Source organism: Xenopus laevis, chromosome 9_10L (genome assembly GCF_017654675.1).
Source record: "Xenopus laevis strain J_2021 chromosome 9_10L, Xenopus_laevis_v10.1, whole genome shotgun sequence".
In the NCBI taxonomy this organism is placed as follows: Eukaryota; Metazoa; Chordata; class Amphibia; order Anura; family Pipidae; genus Xenopus; species Xenopus laevis.
This window is the reverse complement of record NC_054387.1, coordinates 13,519,706-13,547,583: the sequence shown is the minus strand read 5'-3', so window position 1 is coordinate 13,547,583 and position 27,878 is coordinate 13,519,706. Positions and strand designations below refer to the sequence as shown.

At 41.7% G+C, this 27,878-nt stretch overlaps 1 protein-coding gene across 3 annotated transcripts in view; it reads right to left on the bottom strand.

Annotated features, from left to right (window-relative positions):
* Positions 1-9,238: 9,238 nt before the first annotated feature.
* The window catches only part of cass4.L (Cas scaffold protein family member 4 L homeolog), a 41,349-nt gene continuing 22,709 nt past the window's right edge, over positions 9,239-27,878 (bottom strand). For 2 of the 3 annotated variants that reach the window (XM_041575562.1, NM_001091015.1), the window contains 7 exon segments: positions 17,328-17,747; positions 15,104-15,214; positions 14,857-14,982; positions 13,234-14,550; positions 12,657-12,734; positions 11,510-11,590; positions 9,239-11,015 (listed from right to left, as the gene is read on the bottom strand). In XM_041575562.1, coding sequence (XP_041431496.1) covers positions 10,599-11,015; positions 11,510-11,590; positions 12,657-12,734; positions 13,234-14,550; positions 14,857-14,982; positions 15,104-15,214; positions 17,328-17,744 — 2,547 coding nt within the window. In that variant the 5' untranslated portion in view covers positions 17,745-17,747 and the 3' untranslated portion in view covers positions 9,239-10,598. 3 annotated transcript variants of the gene reach the window in all.

The following is a 27,878-nucleotide window of genomic DNA, read 5'->3' as shown; positions in this document are numbered from 1 at the left end:
AGTACAAACAAAATCTAACAAAATAACTGCCTTTTGCAAAAATCCTGCATGTAGAGAGACGTGATGTCTGGTGATTTTAATAGTGAGCTCTAATACATCTTCTAGGCAAAATGAGCCCCCCTATAAGATATATAGGATCTAACTCTCAATAAATATGTGACACCCAACTGCTGCATGAAGAGAGAATGAAGAAACACAGTTGCCGAGACAGGGATAGTGAAGATGAGCTTAATTATTTCAGAAACATTACACAATTTTTAATTGATTGTATTTAGAAAGTTTTTTTTTTATTTCAGTATGCTGAAGCTGATATTAAATTATCATTTTCACGATAGTTCCCCTTCAACTAGGGTTGCCACCTGGCCGGTATTTTAATGATGGTTGATCCCGATGTTATTAAATAAGGGAAAAAGCTAAATATATAGGCAGGCCGGTATTTTTTTCCAGAAAAGGTGGCAACCCTACCTTCAACAAGCATAGAGTTCTACTATACAAGCCATGGAACGTACACAACTTTCAGTGGTTGTGCTTCAGATTAGCTGATGTTTATTTGATGCATGAAGTTAATAATAGGGTTATGAGTATAGCTGTGACAGTGGATAGAAGCAGCATTTAAGCACAGTGTTTAGAAGGGGAGGTAGGTTGTTGCATCTTATCCATATTGTGTCTGGCAAAGGTTTAGAGACACGGGTCCCTTGAGAAGCCCTAATGATCCGGAGAATATAAATACGAGCAACAGTCGGGAGAATCCTAGCAACAGTTCTTCTGGGTACAGCAAGTACTTAATGACTAAGCTGCTTCGCTAGTCCTGTAACATAATGAGGCTGAAGCACTGAGATAAGGACACGCTAGCAGAACATAAACAGGGCACCTGGGACTAATCTTCTGATTAGAAACGTAACTAAAGACTCTGGGTATTCATCATAAGCATTATTTCATTGCTGCACTACTAATATACACAACTACAGCAACTGCCATGTCCTTACTGTGTAATATGTTATGCACATACAGCCTAAGGGCTAGAGATGTGTGACTGCTCTGAATGTCACAACACTTATTTAATTGTGTATTGTGGGATGATAACCTTTACTGAATGGCATCAAAGTTACAGACATATGCTGCAATAGTCTTATGGTATCTGTACAGGCTATGAGTAAACTCAGGGGGCTGGTCCTGCTGAATTGTGCATAGTACAAGGGACTACCTATGCTGCAATAGTCTTATGGTATCTGCACAGGCTATGAGCAAACTTAGGGGGCTGTTCCTGCTGAATTATGCTAGTACAGGGGAATACCTGTGCTGCCATAGCTTTACTGTATCTCTCTGTACAGGCTATGAGCAAATTTAGGGGGCTGTTCCTGATGATTTGTGCTTAGTACAGGGGAATACGTATACTGTCATAGTTTCATGGTATCTCTCTGTACAGGCTATGAGAAAACTTAGGGGGCTGTTCCTGCTGAATTGTGCTTAGTACAAGGGAATACCTATGCTGCTATAGTTTTATGGGATCTATCTGTACAGACTATGAGCAAACTTAGGGGTCTGTTCCTGCTGTTCCCTATTATGATAAAGTCAGCAGTGGAGGTGAGACAGACTGTAAGAAGCACTGGCTTACTCATGTGAGCTGCTGGTGATGGACCATGGAGCTTCAAATTCAACCCAAATTCAAGCACTGGTTCTGTCTGGCACATATATTTGAACAAAAGTGTCCAATGCACATATTCTCAGGGTGCCAGGAGCCCACCAGAAAGCCCTGGACTACAAGTCTACTATTCATATTATCACTCTTCAGTCACCTTCTTTAATAACATTACATACATGTATCTGTCTTTCCCTCTGTATTACCCCCTTTCATACATGATCTCTTTCAGCGCCCGCTCGGAGTACACACAGCCTCAGTTTCACAGCATACAAAACCTGATCAAAAACTAAAGGTCAGCAGATTAGTAAAATACAATCAGTCCAAATAAAATAGGTCCAATAGTAGTCAATAGTGTTGACTTAATGCAAATAATGATGCTAGAACAACATATTAGATATTTCCAGTTTTACTGTTACTTAAATGTATCCAGTTTTAATTAAATTATGTATTTAAACATTATGTGTTTTGGTTTTCTCTTCTTCTACTTAGATTTCTTATCCAACCAACTATGTATGAGCTACATCAGATTGAGGGTGTGTGTGTGTGTGGGGATAACTCCACTGAATGGCATCAAAGTTACAGCCAATCTAAAATATGGAAGCTCCACTAGGGAAGAGACAAATGTAAAAAAAATAGTGTATAATATCTGTAAAGCATTGTGGAATATGACAGCACTATATAAACAATGGATAATAAAACTAACATTTTATCCATGCCTCAAGTCACAAGGTAAAAGCATGGGAAATGGTGGTACCAGGTGGAAGGACCAGGTCTGTACTAAAAGCTGATCCCATTGGCAGTCAGCCAGTTATTTTGAGAGCACAGCATAAAGAAGAAACCATCATGGAGTGAAAAGCTGGAAACTAACAAAGACTGCACTTCTTTCTACCAGCAGAGGGCACTATTTTACCACTTACATTTCCTAACATTGTTTTGGGGACATCAGCCCCCCATTTGGAAAGTACTGCTTTATATCGAAAGGTACAACACCATTAAAGTGGTACTGATGTTATTGACAAAAACGTCAGTATCAGTTTAAAACATTACCTCCACTATTTTTTCTATCGCATCTAAACCCTTTCCCCAGCCCCATGATATTTATTCATGCTACAGCATTCCTTAAATAAATAGAGACAGGGCTCCATGGAATCACCATGGATCAGGTGAGATGACAGTTACAGTGGACTTAAAGGTAAAGTAAACTTATTTCTAAGCAAGGGCATTTTCACATTAGGGAACAGTTAACTGTATACACAAATCATGATGTATCCCCCTCACTAATGTGGTCACAATCTGTTACAAATTGTAACAACTTCTCCACAGTTTACAGACAGCATGCAGGAACTACATAACCCACAATGTATTGCACTGTTATGTTCCTTTCCTTATTGAAATCACGTGTGCAGGGAATTGTGGGGTTTGGAGGATGCAGGCTGAGCACAGCTGTTGATAAAGTAACAGTAGCCAGACAGCTCAGCAAAGTAGTCAGACAGATCAGCAGGAGAGCAGGGGGCTAGGCTTAGGGAACTGTTCCAAACCATTGGAACCAAAATCATGAAAATTCTGCATATTTTCTAACTGATGTATATCGCAAAGTTGTTTGAAATTATGTTTACTTTTCAAAAAACGTAAGTTATATTTGTGTGAAGTTCCCCTTTAAAGATAAAGTAAACACATTTCTAAGCAGAGGCATTTTCCCATTAGGGAACAGTTTAAAGGGGAACTCCACAGGGGTCAAAAAATCAAATGGCGTGTAATGTCCAGCCCACGGCCTTCTATTTAGACATCCTGAATATAGATTATTGAATGACGGCTGAAACCCTCCTTCGATGCCTAGCATTTGACTAGGGTTCCTTTTAGTGCCACTTGTTGATCCAATTGCTGCCCAGGCAGGGCCTTATTTATATAGACCCCGAGGGCCTGTGCCTAGGGCGGCACGGTTTTTGGGGTGGCCCGCGGGTGCCTTTTTTTTTTTTAAAACCTCCCCACCCTCCCCCACAGTTTTCCATAGGAAATCTGGTGACAGAGCTGAGGAGGTGAGGGGTCGGAGGAAGAATGCGGAAGTTCCGTCACGTGCACGGCGCACTGATAGCTTTTCCGCTGAGAGCATCTACTGATATCAGCGTGCACGATGTAGGGGCATGTTTAGGTCTGATGCCTAGGACGGCATCAAACCTAAATACAGCCCTGTGCCCATGAGTGATTTATTAAACGTATGTAGGATATAAAATGGTAGTTTGAAACAAATATTTTGTAAACTGCCCTTCAGACTGGGTACCCAAGGTTAAAATTGGAGAATAAACCTAAGGACAGAAAAAGAAAATAGTGGAAAGCAAAAGAGAAAATGAAAGTAGAGAACAGTAGCAGATTGAGAATTTGTCAGAGAATTATATATACATGGTTGTACTGGCCCAGCGGGACACCAGAAACAAACCCAGTGGGACCTGCGGTAGAGTCCTGCAGCGGGTCGGGTACTCGCAAAAACCTGCGGTACCTTGCGGGTTGAGGGGAGAAGTGCTGGGTGTGGGTAAAGATGCGGGTTGGCGGTTCTGTGAGTTTGCGGGTCGGCCGCGGGTCTTGTCTCAGTTGCGATATTTACTCCTTTTTTCTGGTCACGGCTACTTCCAATGACGTCACGTCCTGTTTACAATGACAGCACTTCCTGATTCTTGATGGTCAGCTGGTCGAGGTTGCGGATAAGGTACTTGCGGGTAGGGTCGGGTAGCGGTTCCAAGCGGGTAAGAATGCGGGTTGCAGGTCTGAGTTGCGGATTGCGGGTACGGGTCCCAAAAATTGGACCCGTGCAGGACTCTACCCCGTGGGCCGTCTGCCCAGACACGATCCCCACAGCTGCACTTCTTGTAAGGGGGACAGAAAGAAATTTGCGAGGGCCCATAAGGGATTTGTGGCTTGATTTATGATACTCGACCCCAATGTTATTAGGGAAAAAATCTAAATATATAGGAAGGCCGGTATAAACCCTAGTGGGCCCAGACCCTCTCCTACAGTCCAACACTGCGTGTATGTATATACTGTATATATTTATTTATGTATGTAGGGGAGCTGTGTATACTTGTGTCTCCTCTGTGTTGTTCTGTGCATAGAGGGGGAGGAGTCTCCACCCCTGTGAGCTGACAGGAAGCAAGGCCTGCACAGGAAGTGCTTCTGTGTGAGAGAGAAGCAGCAGAAGGAAAGCAAGGTGCTACAAGCTCCCACATATTACTGTGTGTGAAAAGTCAGTAGGGAACCCCAGTGGCAGAAAAGTGCACTCTATTTAGGGTGTGGAAGAAAAGAGGGTCCTTGTCAGGGCTCTGAAGAACAAAGTGTGCTCTTCTCAGGGCACGGAAAGCCAAAGGGAGTCCTTCTCAGGATTCTGAAGAAACTGCCACATAAGTGGGAATCCCCCTCAGCAGCTCAGAGATAAAACGAAATTAAATATTATGTAAAGAGAGGGAAAGCAAGGTGCTACAAGCTCTCACATATTACTGTGTGTGGAAAGTCAGTAAGGAACCCCAGTGGCAGAAAAGTGCATTCTATTTAGGGTGTGGAAGGAAAGGGGGTCCTTGTCAGACAAATTGAATCTCGTCCATCGTTTTCTCACTGAATTGAATCTGGCCCTTTGAGTGAAAACAGAGTATTTTGTATCAATTCTGACCTGAGCACACACTTTTTAACAACCGCTCACATCATTTTAAAATGTGTGCACAGAAGAATGTTTTTGCACACATAGTCAAGAAGGAATTAGTGGGAACATCGCCCTCAGTGGCTCAGAGCTAAAACTAAATGAAATATTATGTAAAGTTGCTCCTGCCTGGCAGGCTGTATGTGTCACAGTTATTTAAAGGCACAGTGTCCTGCAAATAATCCCATCAACCTCTCCTCTGTGTGTGCGATTGCAGATCAAGGAAGTTCCCAGGGAGGAATATCACAGCCCAGTCTGTCCTGACCCTGAGTGGAGGCACCAAATCATAGTGTACCTGTTCTGGCCTGTAGCAGAGATGCGGGCCTCCTGTAGCGCCACAAGGAAGAAAATCAGTGCTAATTTCCTGCTTATTATATGTATAGCCATTGTTAGAGAAATCTCCAAATTACACCAACCACGAACTGATTTCAATAGGAGACTGGACTATGAAAAGCAGAGGCCTGAATAGAAAGAGTAGCAATAACAAAAAATGTGTAGCCATACAGAGCATTTGTTTTTATATGGGGTCAGTCACTAAAGGTGGCCGTACACTATTAGATCTGCTCATTTGGCGACCATAACCCACTATACACCCTAATGGCTTGTCGATATCAGGTGAATCCGAACGTTCGGCCATGGGTTCAAACGATCGGATTACAATGCTGTGAATGGGTGCCGACGAGTCGCAGGACCGCATCAACTAGCCGGTGCGGTCCTGGATCGCAGAAATAAATCAAACTTGCCTGATAGATATCTGGCAGATTTTTGCCTGATATAGATCGAGAGGACCCATCGGGAGCTCCCACACACGGGCAGATAAGCTGCTGAATTGGTCTAAATGACCGATTTTGGCAGTTTAATCTTTAATTAATTTTATTTAATTTTAATGAAATTTTTAATTTAATTAAATTTTTTCCTCGTGAGGCAACTTCAGGCGACTTCGGAAAACGAAGCACCGTGTGTGCTTAAGTGCAGGTGACTTTTCATTATAGTGGACAGGAAGACACGCAAAGGCAGTTCGGGAAGATTGTCGCCCAGAAGAGGCGACTAAATCTCCCCAAATCTGCCCGTGTGTCACAAGCCTTAGAGTGGGGACTAGGGGTTAAGAGATACTTATGCGCGGGATAGTCATTCATACCTCCCAACTGTCCCATTTTTAGAGGGACAGTCCCTCTTTTGACAGCTCAACCCGCAGTACCTCGTTTGTACTGGAAAGAAACAAAGTTTCTAGTTTGTCATGCCCCCAGTGCATGCGTTACTTCAACTTGCTGTGAGGAAATACTGGATGTTTCACCATTCTTCCACGTGGGGGCAGATTTTACCTACTAAAGAAAAATGTCTCAGAAGCCCAATGTATTTTATGCTGTAAAGTTTAAATTTGGGGGTTTGGCATGCTTGCGATTTTGGCAAAGTATTAATACAGGTATGGAATCCGTTATCTGGACACCAGTTATCCAGAAAGCTCCGAATTACAGAAAGGCCATCTCCCATAGACTCCATTATAATAAAATAATCCAAATTTTAAAAAATTATTTTTCTGTAATAATAAAACAGTAGCTTGTACTTGTTCCCAGTTTAGATATAATTAACTCTTATTGGAAGAAAATCCAGCCTATTGGGTTTATTTAATGTTCACATGATTTTCTAGTAGACTTAAGGGGTTGAGATCAAAATTACGGAAATATTTGTTATCTGGAAAACCCCAGGTCCTGAGCATGCTGGATACCAGGTCACGTACCTGTACAGAAATTGGCCCTTATATTATGTATTGAATCGGGGCCATTTCCATCAACTGCTTCATTCAGAGACCTAATGTTTTACCCCACCAGGACATAAATGTGTGTACCATACAGTTACTAACTCTGTTTTAAATGGAAAACCCATCACTGGATGGTATCCCGGGGAAAGAAAGTTTAGAAAATATATTACTACATAAGAATACCTTCTCTGCTGGAGAACCCCAAGGCTAGGGCCAGACAGGGCTGAAATCTACAGGCCAATTGCAGCCCCCCGCTAGCAGTGTCCTCTTCTTTTTTTTGCATCCAAAAGCCTTGTGTTGGCTCTGGCGCAAACTCACTAGATGGATTTTGGCGTTAAATTCAAAGTCTCTTGTTTATTTGAAGAAATCTGGCAGGTGTGTTCGCTCTGGAGTTTTTATTTTTGCTGGTCATTATTAGTGATGGGCAAATTTCTTCGGTTTCGCCATAAAAAAATTGACGCCCGTTTCACTTCGCTGAAAAAATTTTGACGCCTGCATTAAAGTCAATGGGAGTCCGAATAGTGTTGATGCGCAGCGATTTTGACAAGAGTGACTTTGGAGATTAGCAAATTTATTCGCCCATCACTAGTTATTATAAAGAGTTAGCACATGTGGTATTTTTAGTCCTCTCAGCAATCGAAATTCAATCAATCACCCTAAACAGGCTTCCTATTTAGTTGATCAAAAACTATCAGAGGTCCCATAGTTCCTTTCATAGCTTTACTGAGCCATTATGAGACTTTCTATCACTATAAGATAACAGTCTGTATAATTGCACTTTCCTAAGCAGCCGCTAACCCAGGGATCCCCAACCGTTTGAACCCTTGGGCAACATTCAGAAGTAAAAGGAGTTGGGGAGCAACACTAGCATGAAAACTGTTCTTGGGGTGCCAAATAAGTGCTGTGATTGGCCATTTGGTAGCCCCTATGTGGATTGTCAACCTACATTGAGACTGTTTGGCAGTAAACCTGGTTTTTATGCAACTAAAACTTGCCTCCAAGCCTGGAATTCAAAAATAAGCACCTGCTTTGAGGCCACTGGGAGCAACATCCAAGGGGTTCAAGCGCAACATGTTGCTCACAAGCTACTGGTTGGGGATCACTGCTCTAACCAGTCTGCTAAGCCTTGGCCAGTAATGTAGGGGTAAGTGCCCCTAAAACCTAGTCCAGGCCATAAAAGGAAGATGCCAAAAGGACAAACTGGCTTAAAGGGGACCTGTCACCCAAACATAAAAAGCTGAATGATTAAAGTCCTTTTCAAATTAAACATGAAACCAAAATTATTTTTTTTTATTAAAACATCCATACCTGTTATAAAGGTATTTAAAAATCTCAGCTGTCAATCATATATTGCCTGCCCCACCTCTATGCCTTAGAATAGAAGCGGGACAGGCAAATTACGTTCCATTCACTTCCTAGCAGGGTCGGACTGGGGGGCCCGGGGCCCACCGGGACTACTGTAAAGGGCCCCCTCCACCCCCCTACGATGACGCGCCGAGCATGCATGTGCGAAGGCGCTGCTCGGCGTGCATGTGTGTAGGCGCAGCTCGGCGAATCAGTGAATGGTGCCGTGCGCATGCGCAGATGCCGCTGTGCGTCACATAGAAAAATATCAGATACGATCAGGACAGGGGACTGGCCCGGCGGGGGCCCATTAAGGGTGGGGGGCATAGTACAGGTATGGGACCTATTATCCAGAATGCTCCGGACCTTTGGTTTTCCAGATAAGGGATCTTTCTGTATTTTGGAACTTCACACTGAAAGTCTATTAGAAAATCTTGTAAACATTAAATAAACCCAATAGGCTGGTTTTGCTTCCAATAAGGATTAATTATATCTTAGTTTGGATCAAGTACAAGCTACTGTTTTATTATTACACAGAAAAAGGAAATCATTTTCAAAAATCTGATTATTTGGATAAAATGGAGTCGGCCTTATAACGGGTTTCCGGATAACGGATCCTATACCTGTAAATGCCTCTTAAATGTGTTTCCTAGCACTGATCTGCTGCCTCTAATAAACAGTCTAAATATTAATTTCACAGCGCCGAACTACGTCTTTGGTGAATGGTATTTAACACATCTTTTCTAGCCGGCTACATATCCCAATGTTGCCATCCACATATTCTAATAAGATTCTGAAAATGATACAAGACTGTATTAAATATATTTTATCAAAATACACAAGTGGATAGAAAATCTGTACAAAATTCCACATAAAATTCATTTACAATAGAAAACTGTTCATAGCAGTGTACCCCCTGTCCCCCAACCCCAGCACTACAGATCATCCCAGCATTTAGAGCCTCTTAAAAATTGAATAAGGTTTTATCAAAAACCATCAACAACCTACGGGAAGCCTCTCATTTTCATATATTCATTCAATGTATTGGGGAAAAATTGTAAACGTCTGTCTTTTGAAAGATACCGAATTTCTCGGGCTGCCATTGGTGCAAGTAGGACAAGTAACACCAAGAAAAGTGGTTTGTTGATTAATAGCCTTTGGTGTTACCGGACATTTATCACAGACAGAATTCTGCAGGAACCTAAAGCAGTCAATCAGTTATTAGCTTATTGTGTAGTTAGAATAAAGAAAATGTTGGGTTGGTTACTGCTGTGGTGCCAATCAGAAGCAATGTTGGTGGAACAGGACTATGATTTTCTCCTGGGTGAAAATTACAAATAAAAATAAATGTGAAATAAGTTTTAAGAAAAAAAATAAACGTAAAAGGTTGAAATGATGATTACCCAATAATTTCTCCCCCAAATACTACCGTAAGTAATACTGTAATGGTGGCTCAGCAACATGTAACAATCACTTTCTCACTCCCCTATAACAGGGAACCCCAACCTTTTGAACCCATGAGTAATATTCAGAAGAAAAAGAAGTTGGGGAGCAACACAAGCATGAAAAATGTTCTTTGAGTGCCACATGAGTGCTGTGATCGGACAATTGGTAGCCCCTATGTGGATTATCAACCTACATTGAGGCTCTGTTTGGCAGTGCTCCTGGGTTTTATACAACCAAAACTTGCCTCCAAACATGTAATTCAAAAATAAGCACCTGCTTTGAGGCCACTGGGAACAACATCCAAGGGGTTGGAGAGCAACATGTTGCTCATGAGCTACTGGCTGGGGATCACTGCCCTATAAGTTAGTATAAAGTTGTACTTCCCTATTAGCAACGGAGTGCAATCTAATGTATGACGGAAGGTGAAATACAAAGGCAAATTTTCAAACTGAGGATTCAGTCCTAAGGTTTGTAGGCATTGCCCACTTGACTGTCCATATGCACTTGATTAAAAGGCACCTACATGGCTACATGGCTACAGTCCTGTGTGCCACCTAAACACCTTCAAAGAACTCTTGAACAGCTAGCAGGGCAACCTGACCCCATCACTATTTAGTAATGAAGAGGTCCACTTTATTTATCTTGATTCCTCAACTCAGTGCATGTATTATCTCCAAAGAAGCACAATATTAGGAAGACACTAAGTCCGGAAATGGGCGACATCATCATTCTGCCATTGCCCTGAATATCTGTGTATGTTTTAATAGCTGGTCCATCCTCATCTCCATGTCCCGCAGGGCGGCTGGATTGGGATATTGAATGGCGGCTGTCTTGGTGGCCAGGGCCAAGTTCTTCAGTAGGCCACAAAGCTCGCTGCTCTTGAACAGAACATCATTACGGACTTCACTAGTCTTTACGTCTTGGCATACACTGTCTACTAGTTTCTGCCCCACCATAATGATGAGCTTGCCGTGAGTGATAAAGATCTCGGGGGGCTGGTTGTTGTTAAGACTGTTGTTGAAAACCCCAATGGCTTTTTGAAGGGCCCCAAAGTAGAGGCAGGAGTGCTCAGAGAGGTTGAATTTCTTGGGTGATTCTGGGGAATGTGAAGTGTCTTGTTTTGGTGTCAGGGTGGAAGGCTCCTAGAAAGCAAAATAAGATAAATGAAAATCAGTTATTTAGAAAGCATGGACTGTATCATTATACTGGACTGATATTGAGTAACAGCATGGACCTTAATATATTGGGCGCTAGTATGTACCTTAAGAATGTCTCATAAAGTACTACTTCTGGTATGTGCCCAAAGAGCAGACCTAAAGACCACATGCCTCTGCTACACTTCTAACTTCTAACTGGCAGTTGTTGTCCCTTAGTCTCCCACCATAACTGGTTGTATTACCACATACAAATGGAAACTAGAGTTCCGGTTTCACAATTTCAGTAGGTACCTGTGATATGCCTGCATTAAGCTGTTGTACAAATCTATAGATTCAGCAGCATGCACAATGACAAATGCTTACTTTCCTATAGTGCATGTGAATCAGGACACCCAAAAGTCAAGAGGCCCAGAGCACTTGTCATAAAGCGGGACTGATCCGACACTGTGTACCATGTATTATATAATAATATCACTTGCCTTTGTTGTGAGTAATTTATCCTTCTTTTCCTGCTTCTCACTCCCGGAAATCAACCTCTCTGGTTTAATCCAACCTTTCCTCTGCAATAAACCATAAATCATATTTATTTTCAAATAAGATTAATTGTTTCAGGGTAGATGTAGTCAGGAATAGCAGTACAAAGAATAGCAACAAACAGACAGATACTGATTTTAACAGCAATAAAATTACCAAATTCTTACTTGCACTAGGGACTATGCCATTCTTAACCTATAAGCTCTAACTGCAGACCCAATGCTATTTGCTATCACTGATGATGAGGATTGAGGAACAACTGTTTTTTCTTTCATTATGACAGTACCCTTTAACAACTCATTTTAAACCTATTCTCCTTTCTATAAAGCGTCTAAGATCAGATCAGAACTAGGTCAGGAAGATATGGTATTGAGGTTAATAAGCCTATCTTGTACTTTGCACTAAATCTATCAAATTTAGCCGAGGCTTCTTGCTCAAAGCCCCAGTTGCTTATACCATGTGGGTGTGACTCATCCTCTGTGGTTTTTGTTCACTTCCTTAAAGGGGGTGGGGGGTAACCTAAATGACTCTGTTCTTTTCAAAAGCCTTTATCTATGGCTGGCAGGTCCTTCATGTTAAAAGAAAGTATTCTTAACCAGGCAAGGCAAGAGTATCTGTATTCTCTAAATTGTCTGGCACCTCCTTCCCATATGTATAAATACAAATATACAGAGAAGGAATGTTCTGGGCACACAATAAGCTATACCCTCATACTGTACTGTCTAAGGGAAACAATATGGCACCTCCTTCCCATATGTATAAATACAAATATACAGAGAAGGAATGTTCTGGGTACACAATAAGCTATACCCTCATACTGTACTGTATAAGGGAAACAATATGGCACCTCCTTCCCATATGTATAAATACAAATATACAGAGAAGGAATGTTCTGGGCACACAATAAGCTATACCCTCATACTGTACTGTCTAAGGGAAACAATATGGCACCTCCTTCCCATATGTATAAATACAAATATACAGAGAAGGAATGTTCTGGGCACACAATAAGCTATACCCTGATTCTGTACGATAAGGCAGCTCCCATCCATTTTTATATCATAGACAATATAAAATTCAAGGAATAATCACCTTTTCCTCAGTTTTTGTTGTATTTTCAAGCTGCTGATGTGAAAAGATAGATTTCGCCCTCTCAAATTCTTCTTTCTTCTGCAATGAAATGGACAAAAAGAAGAAGAAAATATTAGTCACTTATTAAAAATTGCCTTTATTTTATACTATAGTATATGATTGAGCTGAGTTCCCTTAGACTAAATTGAGCTGAAAGTTTGTTAGGCAGAAAGACTGAACTGTTGTACTGCAGCCCATTCAGTGTTTCGGGTGCAGCCCTTACCTAATTGCAGCCTTTACTGTGAAATGGATCCATTTAAAGGAGACATATACCCAGCCAAACAACTTGATATAAAATTGCTTTTTTAGAAACATTTGAAATCTACAGTAGTTTTTTTCTTTTAGAGTCAATTATATTATCAGTTTTACATTCTTTATATCACGAGTTGGCAAGTAGTGCCCCTTGCTGAGGTATAGCTAGATGGAAAGCCAAAATCTTAGGTTACTGATGCAGGCCGAATCTTGAACCGAATCCTGGATTCAGTGCATCCCTGATAAAAACAAAATAAATCACAGAATTTTCTCTAGAACTACTGACCTGCAAGTGGACATAATCACTGTCTTCAATAGTTTTTTGCCTTGGGAGTGGGTGTTTTCTTTGCCTTGCATTCTCTGCTTTGTTAACACATGCCGATTGCTGGCCTACGTCAGTTTCTTTTTGTGGCAGAACCTGAGGCTTCGGCAGCATTATTTCCTCCTTCAGCTTGATTTGCTCCTCGCGCTTTCGGAAAAGGAGCTTCCCATTAGCTATGATGATCGAAACAAATCGCTTGATGTCATCGGGAATCGTTCGGGCCACCATAACAAACCGATCCAGGTCATCAGGAGTTGTATGAGGCTTGTCGATCACGAGTGCTTGCATTGACCAGTTACACCGGTCAATAGCTTCCTGGTTATGAGAGAGCATCTGAAAAGAGTCTGTAAGAGTCTGTAATTGTGTCTTAATTCTTAACTGAATGTTACTGTCTTTAAGCTGAGAAGCATTGGCCCTTATTCTCTGTGCAAAGTCAAGAAATGCTTTCAAGGAGGCTATGATGCTGTCAACTGCTTTGTGGATGTCTTCCAGGTTGGCCACCATATGCTCTTGTAATCTCCATTTACTGCTAACAAAGATCATGAGGCTTGCTATTGAGCTGGACAACCGATCCTGCAGTTGGGTGATCTCTTTTATGGCCTCGTCAAGTTCTAGAGTCTCCTGTTTGATTGATACCTCTAGTGATGACATGGTGAAGGATTCATCAGAAGCAGATGATGAAGAAGACAACGTACTGGTACAGCTTTCCGAGCTTGATATAGATAACCTATCAATTTCGGCTGAGATTAGGGATGCATTCCTATACCTGGGCAGCGGTGGAGGAACTTCATAGATAGGCTTATCACTAGCAGGACTGGCCAATTCAGTCTTTGACAAGGAAGCTCCTGTAGATCCTCTTGGAATGTCATAGACATTTTCCTTGGAATCGAGTTTCTCGACTCTCTGTTTCCAAATGTTTGAAGTGTTTTTTTTCATACTCCCATATCCCAAGTCGAGAGAAGGAGGGATATTATAAACAGGCTGACAGGCCACCGGTGATGTTTTTTGCAAGGGAGGAACGTTGTATATCTGGCTTGTTACACAGGTGTCTTCTGAATTGGTCTGCAGTGTTCCGTACCGCGTCGGTGGAACATCATAGACCATTTGTCTGTCTAGAGATATCTTACGGCAAGTTTTTATATCTTTTTTCTCCGGAGACATGGGGACATCATAAATCCAGTCTGATTTGCGGGGTGGCGGCAAAGTGTTGTAATAGCAACCTTTGAGTGAAGCCTCTTTTTTGTCCTGCAGAGCTTTCCCACTTGGTGGAATATCATAAATCTAAATGGAGATAAGGGATATTGCTTAGAATACGTCATTAAAATGAACTCTTCTCCAATTAATGTGCTGACATGTCTAGTGTAACATGGCACCGTTATTCATTTCTTCAATGCTCCTTCTATTGGGATATCTGCTAAAAGGATCTGTCCCTCCCCCCTCTTGTAAGCTCCCGTCAGAGTGCTCTAGTCCCACCCACTGATTGAGTCACAGACTCCCTGCCAATACCTATTGTATTTCTTTTACCACTTGGTTAGCAAGATTGATGTTGCTTTCGCAAAAGAGTATAAAATAGGTCTTGTCTTATACCTCTGTGAGACCTCGTCGCCCTGGAGTGTCTGTGCTGGCCGGGATGTCGTAGATCTGCTGCTGTGTTTGCTCAGGTGATGTTGAAAATGGAGAATGGAGGCCAACAGGAGATGGAGCTGCAGAGCTCTAAAATGAAAGTATTTGTTTTTAAAAAAACAATTGTAGCTCAAAGAAAATATTTTATTTGTGTGATGCTTCCTCTTAGTGAAGGCAAAGTAAAGTTATAGGGGAGGGGGCATAATATTACCTGGTGGCTGGGAGGTGTGCTGTGTACTGAAGGAGGAACATCATACACCTCTGCTTGTGCTACAGAAGCTGGGTTTGAGACTCGGGAGGCCCGTGGGAGAGTAAATAAATGCTAAGAAAATAAACAAAACATACACATTAAAAACAAATTGTCATCAACGTAAAAAGTGCCGACTTTTTACATTAAAATTCTTAGTAATGTTATGTAAGGTTTACAGGCATTGGGGTGACTGATTATTTGTGCCCTCGGTACCTCTGGAACTATAGCAGGGTGACTGTTACCCCAATGTTTCTATATATCTGTAACCTTGTTATGAGCTAATGGGGCCCAGTCTGAAGGCCAGTAAGGGGAAGATTTGGGGTGAGTGCTTATTTCTGCCCTGTGTACCTCTGGAACTATAGCAGGGTAACTGTTACCCCAATGTTTCTATATATCTGTAACCTTGTTATGAGCTAAGGGGGCCCAGCCTGAAGGCCAGTTATGGGGAGATTAGGGGTTAGTGCAGGTGCTGATTTAGCTGTGAGGGTTCCTTTATAGATGTTATTCTACTTTCAGTGTTCTCTTCACTAATGAAAGGACCAACACATAGCAGGGCTCTGACGTACAAGTCACTTTACTATTAATACTGTATTTTGCTGACTGACAAAGAGAGTGGATTCCTCCGGTGAAGCAGCGAGTGTGTGGGGATCATGATAAGTGGTGACGAGGGTCTGGTCCCTTTTTTTGGCTCCTGTATGGACAGTAACCAGCTGCTCAGGAACAGCTGACCATGTTAAGAGCCAAAACAGTTGTTTAGCAGCGAGTCCCAGAGAGTGATTTAAAGTGAGGGATCAGTAGGGGGGGAAACTCTGCTTTTTGTTTATTCCTGTTATCAGAATCTGTAAATACACAGAACCACTAAATTCTTTCACATGCTATTAACCCACTTTTGTTCTCCTTCTTTACTTAGATTTCCTGCTCTCATAAAATGACATATTTTAAAACTACTATTGTGGTTTGGTTCCGTCTTCCTGCACAATAACAAGAATAACCAATTATGGCTCTAAAAATTAAAGTGAGATTAACCTTCTTCTTCCTGTTATTTTATTATTGTTATATTTATTATGTCCTTTATTTATCTTGTACTATATTCTGCAGTAATTCCAATCAGTTCCTGCCCCAGTAGAGCTTACAATCTAAAGTACTAATCACAGTCACACACAGTGGAGCAAGTGAACCTGCCTGTATGTTTTTGGCAGAGCCAGGCAAGGCCAGGCAGGCGCCCTAGGCAACCTGGTCGGTCACGGCGCCAGCTGGAATCATGCAAATTGGCGCGCATGCGCGGGAATTGACGCTGGTGCGCTTTTGAGAATGACCTCTCACGCACATGCGCAAATCGCTGCAAGCACAAATGGACGGAGAGAGGACCAGACTAGGGGCAGGCGGCAGAGAAGGTACATGCCAGACGCCCCCTCCAGCTTTGTGCCCTTAGCACGTGCCTACTCTGCCTACCCCTAGTTCTGGCCCTGGTTTTTGGAGTGTGGGAGGAAACTGGTGTAACTGCAGAAAACCCATACAGACACGGGTTGGAACATACCAACCCCTTGCAAGTACAAAATGCCAGTTCGGAAGCCAGTTGGCTGCAACTTGCAGCTAATGCATCACAACAGATGCAATTGCATTTGTGTTTAGATGCAAAAGTCGCAACTCCCCTGCATCAATTGGTGCAGTTTTGTAGGATGGATGCATTGGCACCACATAGAAGTGCAAAAGCATGTTAGGACACAAAAACTCCTCATTGCATCATAGCACCCACATGTGTGGGTGTGTTTGTTAATGACGCCTTATATAGATAGATAGATAGATATATATATATATATATATATATATATATATATATATATATATATATATATATATATATTTGGCAAACTGTGTATAAGGTGCAACAATGGTCAAAGTTTGAAAACATTCTTATTATTTAAACATTTTTTATTTAGAAAACTATATGTATAAAACTTCGATGGAGTTCCGTACACCTCCGACCATTCATTTGGGCAAAATGAGAGGTCAGTGATGTCCTACTGCCCAAGGATAATAAAGTGCTTCCTATTAATAAAATCACATTACTACAATTGCCACAACACCCCTCCAGCTTCAGCAGAAACATTTGAAGGTTTATAAATCTTCAGTGACATCAATGGAAATAATTAGAAACAATGATTCAGAATGAATGATTACTCACCTGGCTGGTGGTGCTGTTGGCTTTCTCATAGTATATCTGCGCTGGTGAGGAAACAGGAGTCTGGTAGAGATCACCAGATTTTGGACTCAGTGGCACAATATAAACACTATCCATCTGCTCATATGTTGGCAGATTTGTGATTTTGGGTGCTGAGGGCACCTGGTAGATGTTCTGTTGGGATTGTTGCCTTCCAAGTGTGCCATAGTGGGTCTGGGCAGATGAAGCATCATTCTTTGTAATAGTAAAAAGTTGAAGGCGGTTGGCGGGGACAAGGCCCTGACGACCATGAAGGTAACATCGCCACCAACCTTCGCTGCCAGGGATATTTTGTTCCAGTACAGTTAGGATGTCCCCTTTACGGAAGGTCAGTTCATCTGGGCTGTCTGCCTTGTTGTCAAATTGAGCTTTGGCCAACATGTTCTGCAGGAAAGAAGACACAGTGGGATTATGGAACGTTCAGGTAGGGGTGTTTTGGTAAGTCAACCACAGCAACCATTCAGCAGTTAGCATTTTGGTCTACAGCATTTAGAACAATAAGGGATACTAATAATGGACTAATGCACCAGGGCAACATTTCTACCTATGTATAATATAATTTATATGGATTACCTAGGGTTCAGGCATTTGGGTGGTGTAGAAGTAAAAAAAGGTAGGAGCTAAAGAAAAGAAAAATGGGGGGAGACAACAAGGTGAAGGAGGCAAAACTGAATTCAGAACTGGGGAAAGTGGAATTTAAAGGTGCGTAAACCTTACATAGCAGTGTTTGTTTACCCAACTGGACTACATCTCCCAGCAATCTTCAAGGCTGAAGAATGATGGGATGTGTGGTCCAGCAGTTCTATATCCATCCTTCTGAAATTTGAATGCAGTTCAATATTGGCAAGTAAAATTGCACAGTAATTTCAATATGTTAGAGATGGTCCTAGAAGGGATGATTCTGTTTGGATAATGCTGTTTCATGTGTTACATGCATTGGAGCTGGGGGTCACAGAATAGTCAATCCTTTAGAACAGACATCAGGAAACTTAGATAAAAGTACAGAGGAAATGTTATTAGGGGAGAGATAAGAAAGGAGAGGCTTAAAATGAGAAATAAATGAATGGAACAAGAGAGATGTACAAATGGCTCAGTTTAATTATGTGGCAACCGGTGGGTGTTATGTTGGGATCCCAACTGTGCTTACATAAATATGATGGAATGCAATAAGAAATGGTCATGACCTAGAAAGAAGATGGTGGTGGGCAGAGGTAGGTTAGTTCCTATAAAAGGGATCAGTGTGGCTTTTGGATCTCCAGTTGGACAGTCCTTTCCAAAGGTGGCCACACATGAGCAGATATTGTCCTCTTGCCAAAGCTCGCTCTGTATTTATGTGAAAATGGGTCTGAAACATTCACCTTCCTGATCGATATCAATTCAGAATGCATTCAGATTTTGTCAGATCATGAATGCAGTCTGCGGCCAACAACTCCCCCCACCCAATCTTATGTGATTCTTTGCTTGTGGGAAAATACTCAGATCAGGACAACTGGTGGCAAATGGGCCAAAAGTAATATGCATTTATATATTTCACACTTCTTCCAGTATAGATGTGAATATTTGCCTTATTTGCACTACACACACAGAATGCCTGAGAATTTCTTTAATCCACAGTTGGGTTGACTCTGCTGAGGAATTTCTCTCATGAGCCACTGACCTTTGCAACATTGGAAATGTAGCTCTTCTTGCCAATAAACATTGCTAGAGGATATTGAGAAAGCTGCAGTTTCTGACACTTCATTTTAAAGGGCCATGTTACTAGAAAGTAGGGGTTTTTAGGCAGTTCACTTTAAAGTCAGACAAAAGATGGGCAACTGGGCATACTCTATAAGATCGACCCATTTTGTGAGATCGCCAGGGAAAGGATCAATGTTTAATCTTAATCAGAGTGGACAGACCATAAGGATTTGCTTGAACTTGCTTGGAAAGATTTTCAGATTGTTTTTGGAGAGCTGGGGAAATATTTGTATTTAGTGTTCTAAGCTCATTAAACAGATAAGGACTTAATGCAAGTGTACAAAGTTGCTCAGCCCAACTCACCCCCCTCCATAAAAATTGCAAGTTGTTTTTAAATACTCCAATAGGTAACACAAAACCTCCATATTTTTATCTATAACATTTGCTATGAAGAGCAGCTGGTTTAAAGGGAAAACCATAATATCATCTCAGCTGATAACACGGCCTGTTCCTGGTAATGCACCCGGTGCTGAGGAGTGGGTTTTAAACAATAGGCCTTTTATACAAGGCATGAATCCTTCAGCGAGTCCTCGGACCAACAGCTGTCACACAACACACACAGACAGCAACACTCCGCCCTAACCCTTTGCCTGTCGTGTTGTGTTACTTCTATGTTTACTTGTCCAGCCCAAAGTCCTAAAGGTGCACAATTTCTATAGAATTTATACATGTTATTTCAAAGACATAAAAGGAAATTTACATTTGAAAATCAAATGGTAAAAAAAGAATTATGTTATTATTTCTTGTTGGTTTAAAATAAATTTTAGTTTGCTACTATATGGGTGCTGTAATCCTAGAAAATTATATCTGCCAATATTTTGGCTTGTGAAGGGGGGATTGATAGGGCAGTTTTGGCAGGAGATATAACGAGGAAGCCTCATTTAGGCACCCATGGCCAGCAGAAGATATGGTAGCAAATGTTGCAAGAGGAGGAGTTGTTGGGGCAGGTTGGGGGGGAGATATGGAAAGGAAGATGCCTAACAAGATGAGGAACACATTCTAAAGCTGCCCATAGACGCAAAGATCTGATCGTTTGAATCGAGGATTCATACGATTTTCAGACCGTGTGTGGAGAGTCCCGACATTTTTCATCCGGAGGAGATCGGTCGTTTGGTCGATCGGACAGGTTAAAAGTTTTCTGTCGGCTGCGGGTAATATCTGTGCATGTATTGCCGATCGTACGATTTTCAGAGGGAGACTGTCACCAGCTTTGGTCAGGCCCGGATTTGTGGAAAGGCCACCTAGGCCCGGGCCTAGGGCGGCAGGATTTTAGGGGGGTGGCATGCTGCCCAACCACACCCACATTGGTCCAAAAACACTGGAATGTGCTGGATTTTTAAACTCATTTTTAACCTTCCCATGCACCAATCCCCATTGATGAAAATTTGCACGAATAAAGGGAAGGCGACAGGGGCGACGAACGGCAGTGGGCCTAGGGGTGCCCATTATGTAAATCCGGCCCTGGCTTTGGTCGGACATAACTTTCGTATGATTGCTGTCAGGGGCAGAACATCGTTTGATCTGTTCTTTTGTACTTTATTTGATCTGAATGGTTAGTGGCAGGTCGGGAGATGGGGAAGTCCGATCGTATGATGATTCGAACGATCAGACCTTTGCGTCTATTGCCAGCTTTAGGGGATGTTGCAATGGAAGTCTCAGGGGAGGGTATCTCCAGCTAGGGGCTACAGCAGGGGAAATACCGCAACTATGATGTTACATTTTCTTCCATAAACGTCTTAGTAAACCTAAAAAATGTACCTGTAGACTACTTACAACTCTCAAAATATATCTTATCACTCATGATGTATATATTACCTTTAATTCACTTATAATCTTCTGTTCAGAAGTAGCAGAAAAGTCAACACACAGAGCTTGTAGAAACTCTTTCCAAACCCCAGTCCTTACAGGCTCTATATATCTCCCATCACCTAGGATGTAACAAAACCCAACATAATCCTGATGAGTGTAAACAGAGCAGAGAAAGAGAGAACGTTGTCCTAGAGAGGTGCTTCCTGCTTCCAACCAACCCTATAAATCTTCCCTAAATAAAACACAAGCAGACAGCACTACAAAGGAGAAATGGAAGGAGGGGGCAGTTAATCTTGAGAAAGGGCCTCTAGCTGAGAAGATGGCTGTGATCTCCCAGAAGCCTCCGCTGCCTAAATTCTCTGGTTTGTTCTTGCCAATCTTTTGAGTAAGGTCTCAGAGTGTGACTTCAGTATAATGTGTTGATGAGATGGTTCATGTTTTGAGAAAATACATTGAGGTTACAGAAGGGTTTTTATTTTATGGGGCCCTGTATATCTTGCCAAACCCACAGCTTTCTGGCCAAATAGCATTAACCAGCATTATCAAGCACTTCTATAACAGCTAATTGACCTCAACTCATAGAAGCCAGGGAAAACCGGAAGGAAAACCCCAAAATAAACGTTATTCTTTCTTTAAGACTGAAGTAGCCCCTTTTTATTTGGATAGCATTTTAGCAGTTCATTTGGCAACTGTTTGACAGAATATGGGTTAAGATTATCAGAATTCTATAATGGATATAAATAACCAGGGGTTGTGTTTATATTACATACTCATCAAAGCCCATTGTAAGGAGCTTGAATCTCAGAGAAAACATCTGTGCCCTGTTTGTATAAATATCCTGATGAATTTGTGGACGACAGAGCCCAGAAAACTCCCAGGGATTGGGGAAAAATCCCATGAGCAAGCTCAGCACAGAATATAGCTGGTGTTTCATCCTGTGTAGCATGAGCAAAGACATTTAGTTTGCTGTCCACTAATTGAAGGAAGCTCTCATCCCAGCAGAAACTTTGTTTGTAGATCGGTAGACATGCATAGTTTTCCAAAAGCAACTTCTTCGGAATACGTTTCTGAAAACACTCAAGAACAACCAGGTAGTTTGAAACTTTTCATCAAACCACCAATGAAATATTAATAAATATCTCTTTGAAATTAAGTTTGGGTTGTCCAAGAAGACACGTGTGGGTCAGATCTTCACAGACCTTTAGAGCGGTAATTAACCCAAGGCACTAAAATATTATAAGAAATACTGTGATAGACTTTGGAGTGCCTTGAGCAAGTAAGATAGATGTCAAGGAATACGCAGATGGGCGTGTAACTACAGGACATTGGTGGGACATTTATTTTGTTTTGAATGTCTTCACGCGTAATCTGTTGGCCAAAAAAAAACAAACTTTGCTTTGTCTACTAAACAACAACCTTTTAGCAGTTGCAAAGGTGATGGAGTCGCTGACAAACGTGTCGCCTGGTAATCTAATTGTCAGATAGAATTAGCGGAGACAGTTTTGTTTCAACACCTTGGGATCAACAGGCCTTGCACCTCCAGAGGCCAGGGGATTAATGGCTGGGTGATTGTCACTAAGAACTCATTAAATCCAAAGCCCCTGACTTTTTTGTTAATTCACAGCTCTCCACACAACACCTAATTATAAAGCTTTGTTCCTTATTAATTATCACCCATGAGGAAATGTAATCCTATTGTTATGCAGAATGTTTCTCTTATAACATAATTGTAGCCAGGAGCATTTGGGTGGCCATGCGCAGTAAGATTTTGTGCTGCCAAATGACTGATTTCAGAAAAATCCTATAAGATTGTGCAATGATTAAAAAAAAGATGTACAAACAAGCATAAATATATATCAGCCAAACAACATTGTCTTGAAAATTAATATTTTGGTTGGGAGACAATGAAATGTGTTGAAAAGAATGGAAGGTGAAAGCCCTCAAGAGTGAAGGGGTTGGGATAACACACAAAAAAAATTAGATTTCCTCCTGCTGAGCTCATTTCATTGCCAGTATATTATCCACATGGATTGACATAAAATGTATTCTTATAACAGATTAGGTGCTGAATATAAAAAAAGTCCATTGATAGATAGGCGTGTGAACTGGTCACATGTTGATCGGAAATTCATCAGCCCATGAGGCCTGGGTGGGACACCATGACCTAGGACTAATGACCTAGGACTAGTCTTCAATGATTACTCAGCAAGTCCAGTTGCTCTAGAAGTACGTATACTAGATAGAAGACTGATGATCTTCAGACCCTATGACCTTCACAATGTTATATTTAAAAATTGATCTCACACTCATTATTTATCACTTCTTGACCCATTTGTGAATCATCTGCTAATATGCAAGTTCTGCGGGGAGAATATTTCCTCCACCACTGATAGAGATGCTGACCAATATCCACATGTCTCACTTTGGTGCTCACTGTGCCTTCCTTAGTCAGAACATAGGTGGGTAAACACCAAAACTTTCTGATCAAATAAATAAAGCCACAGACTCAGAATGTTGTGCAAGAAAGTACTTTTGCTTAATTGGATTGAGTCGGCCGCTGACTCATTGGCTGGGATTCACTAACTGGCACAGTTCTAGTCGTGTCCCACCACATCAGAGATAAGTTGGTGCTACCCAGTGTAAAACTGACTCCTCATTTAGCTTCCAAAGCCCCAGCTGTATATATTTATAATATATGTTCTGTTGATGATGCCTTAGGCTCCTGCTCATCTATCAAATGGAGATTCAGATGTCAAGATTCTATGATCAGTCACAGAAGGAAATATACAAGAGACAGGTTATCCACTTACAGCTGCCAGGACCACCCCCTCATTGTTATCTCTTGCTCATATCTCTACCTTCATGTTTGAAGTTAGCCCTCCTTGATTACAGCTGTGCATACAATGCTTGTACTCTGGGGCCCTCGCCTCCTGAATCACCTTATTATTTCCCTGGCCCTTAGTAATAAAACTGGAATTATAAGTAAGGGGGGCGGCTAATCCATCTGAACTGTAGGTACAATGCTTGTCTGTCCCTCTGACGAGGCAATAGAGAATGCCGCATTGTGTAACATCACACACATTTGTGTTTGCATGGCCAATCATGAGGTCACGAACCTGCCGCTACTGTAAATTCCAAGCCATAAGAAACACAATGATATTATCAGGAAATCAGTCATCCAGAAAGAACAATTGCTTGGTGCTCCTCACTGCATTGTTCAAACACATTAGCCATTACAGTATGGTTAAAATCGCACAATTTGGGCACTTTTGCCAAAACTGTTTTATGTCTCAGAATGACTACACATTGTAACCGCAAATGATGCCCAATGGAAAAGATTCCGGCATATTGGGAAATCCTTTCAGTAGACAGTTATTTTGGTCACAATGCTAAGTTGTCGGGCAAACAAACTCAAGGCTCTGGTTGTGAAGGCAACTGCTGAAATATAAACAATTTGTGCACTTACTGTTGGTGTAGGCAAGTCTACCTTTAAGAAAAATCACCTCTAGGCACAAAAATGTGGGGCAATGAAAACCAGAGTAATAGGATAAAGCCGTCTTTTTGGGTACAGGGGCTGACCACATGAACCCTATGTTCAAACACATTTTCCACCTCTAAAATTCTTCCTGCATCTCTGGTTCTTAACTTCTGTTTTTAGAGCACCCTTAACATCTAACCCAAGCTAGACAGCATGGAAACCCATTTTTGGATACCAACCTAGAAATTTAAATCTCTACTTATGTACTGGCATGGGACCCAACCTAGACAGATTAAAAAACCCTTTTTGGACCCCAGCCCATAGGTTAAAAATCTTTACTCATGCATTGGCCCAGAAAGTACCACCTTATACAGAACAACAGAAGAGGCATGAAAAAGTTAATCCTAATTATTCAGAAGAGAGAGAGAAACATTTGCAGGGGAAGTTATTATGAATGGAACTGTTTCTCACTGAAAGGTTACTTGTGTCTAGGAACATCTGTGTTTGAGATGGTAATCACTTACAACACCTACATAAAGCTCCCCTGCAGAGCTGGACAAAGCCAGTTCTTACAGTGACGGCAAATTCAGAAATTGTCCATTTGCCTTTGAATGAGAGAATGGAGAACACTGCCCTTATTGACCTTCTGCAGAAGAGACAGGGATAGAAGTCTAGCAAGAGTAAAAACACATGGAGGCCACAAAGCTTTTTGCGATGGCGGATACTTTTGGCAGTAACAGGGATTTAGTTGCAAAGCAGAATGTATGTGTCTCTTAGAGAGAGGGAGGAAGTGGAAGGATGGGGCCCCAAATTGCTAATCTGACTAAAGGCTCATGTCTTGGTAAATCTGAGGCAGTATCACTGATTCCATGCATCATACCACTTCTTCTAGCTTGGCGATTGACTCAGTAGAGCAGCAGAGCAAATGGCTACATCCAATCTGGTTCAAATATAAGAATGCTTTTATTTTTAAGGTGGCTCATCAAAAGAACCAGAGTAGTGGATTCAGGCTGTCGGTGGGGACCAATAGATACATATGCATTGCTTCATCTGAAATACAAGAACTACAATAATAATGTATGTGTAGGGGTTACTGTCCCTGAACTAGTCCCAGTACATGATGAATACAGAAGGAAGGGGGATGACTATGTTCCTGGAAGATTTTCACAAAAGCTCTGATTCTCTGTGAGTATTTCCCACTGGTACCACTGGGAACAGAGAACAGTTAATTGGAACCAGATGTCGAGCACAATGAATGGAGAAATGGTGATTCCCAACCTCATTGGCTGTGTGCAGAGGCAGATGGGGACACTGTATTTCCCCTGTGGGGTGTACAGGAGGGCAATCAAACTGCACATGTTCACCAGTGCTGAGGCTGAAGTGACTGGTATGGGCAGTAATAAATGTCCAGTCCCACAGATTCCTACTACAATAATTCACATCAGCATCAACATTATAAATGTCAAGCTACTACTAATTTTAGAAGCAGAACCTAGAGCATCATTTTTCTGTGGTATATGCACAAGTTGCTGTTGAAGGGGTCGTAAGAGGGGTGACTACTTAGGGAGAAAAGCCAAACTAAGCACTATGTAGCAGCAGTTATAGATAGAATGGGTGGTGGATATCACAAATAGTAGGTCATGAAGATGACATGTTGATGGACAAGGTGACAAAAATGGTGACAGTAGGGGCATGATGAGGACATTTGGGCAAGATCGGGACAGTAGGGCAAGATGAGGACGTTAGGACAAGATTGAGACAGTAGGGGAAGATCAGGACAGTAGTGCAAGATGAGGACATTGGGATAAGATTAGAACAGTAGAGCATGATGAGGACATTAGGACAAAATGTAGACAATTAAACACTATGAAGGACAAGATGGGGATATTAAAATATTATGAAGATAGCAGGACAAGAAGAGGACATTAAAACATTATGAAGATAACAGGACAAGACGAGTACATTATGGAGACAGCAGGACAAGATAGAAGCAGTGTGGCAAGAGGAACACAGTAGATGACCGGTTGAAAACTGTTACTTTTTACATTAGTGTTGCCCAACCTGCAGCTATTTGGTTAGTATTGAAGTATAAGTCCCAGCCCAAGGGGGTGCTGGGAGTACACAGGCAGTAATACACACTTAGCAAGCCTCCTTAACCTTGCAACACATTTTAGCAACCTCCCCCCCTGACTTACAAAACATTTTACAGCCTGGTTGTTAAATCCAGCTGAAATGATTCAAGTCTTTTTGCCTGGAAGTGGAATCTTGCCCCCTCCCTTTTTCCCCAAACTGGCCAAGACTAGCACTAGCCACCTGAGCCACCCTCCCTCGGCCCCCACTGACAGCACAAGTCACTAAGAAAATAAGGATCGAGTGACAGCGTCTTTCACACAGTTGTTTTGTCATCATTAACAAGTCATGGGTGACGCATGAAAACAAGCTTTCTTTTTGACCCAGGGCAGGGACCGATGCCCTTTCATTAGGAGCGAGGCTTTTTAAAGGCATATCATCTTGATTGTTATATTTTTGGGGCTGCTGCTCCCTGGGTCACCACAACACATGTGCACATGGACAGTGTCCTAGTAGAAGGAGAATTGGATCATGGGAAGCACAATGGGGGCTGCAAATTTAGTGCTAAAAAAACTACTGGCCATGGGAAGAAAATAGCAGCCTTCTATCCTATTACTATTAAAGAGTGGGAGCCCAAGGTCTTGTTGGTCCAAACTACGGGAAATAACTTTATGAAGTCTACTAAAAATGTGAAACATTTTATGTTCCTTTTGCCTTGCTAAGCATTTGTCTACCAAGAAGCCAACAGCAAATGCTTCTATATTCAACCCTAAGGCTAATGCCATATGGGGCATTTTGGAGAAAACCACAGAACCACATGCCAATGTCTCTGCTGAAGACCCTTTGCAGCAAATCTATTTTACATGTGACAAATGCCCTTTTTTCTACTAATTAACTGCTAATTACTTTGTTCCTTGTTATTGGCCCTATAAAATGTAAGTGCACCCTGCGACAAAGTCTGAGTCCCTGAGATCTAACGCTGTGCTGTAATAGTGCCTCGAAGGCACCGACTACAACAAAAAAAAAATAGTTAAAAGGCAGAAGAGAAAGGAAGGAGGGGTGCAAAGGGCCTTTCACCCTATTATAAATGGAAAAATATATTCATTGAAAAGAAAGGGAAGGTGTCATGCTGTGAATATAATAAAGACTTCTGGGGCAAGAGGTTGTTGTGTCCGGAAAGAGAGGGTCTTATCTACAAAACGTTTCCTAGCAGAAGGGGTAGAGGCTAAAGGCAAAGATTCTGCCATGGGATGATAATCCCAAAGGGTCTGGATAAAACTAATGGCTATGGGAAAATGGCACAATTGGGAATGTAAGCACTATGGGCCACCATAAGTGTCAATAAAGCAGATAACCAAAAGAGCTTACCATCTAAAAGAACTGACATATCCATTGTGAACAATAGTAGCTAGCACTATTAT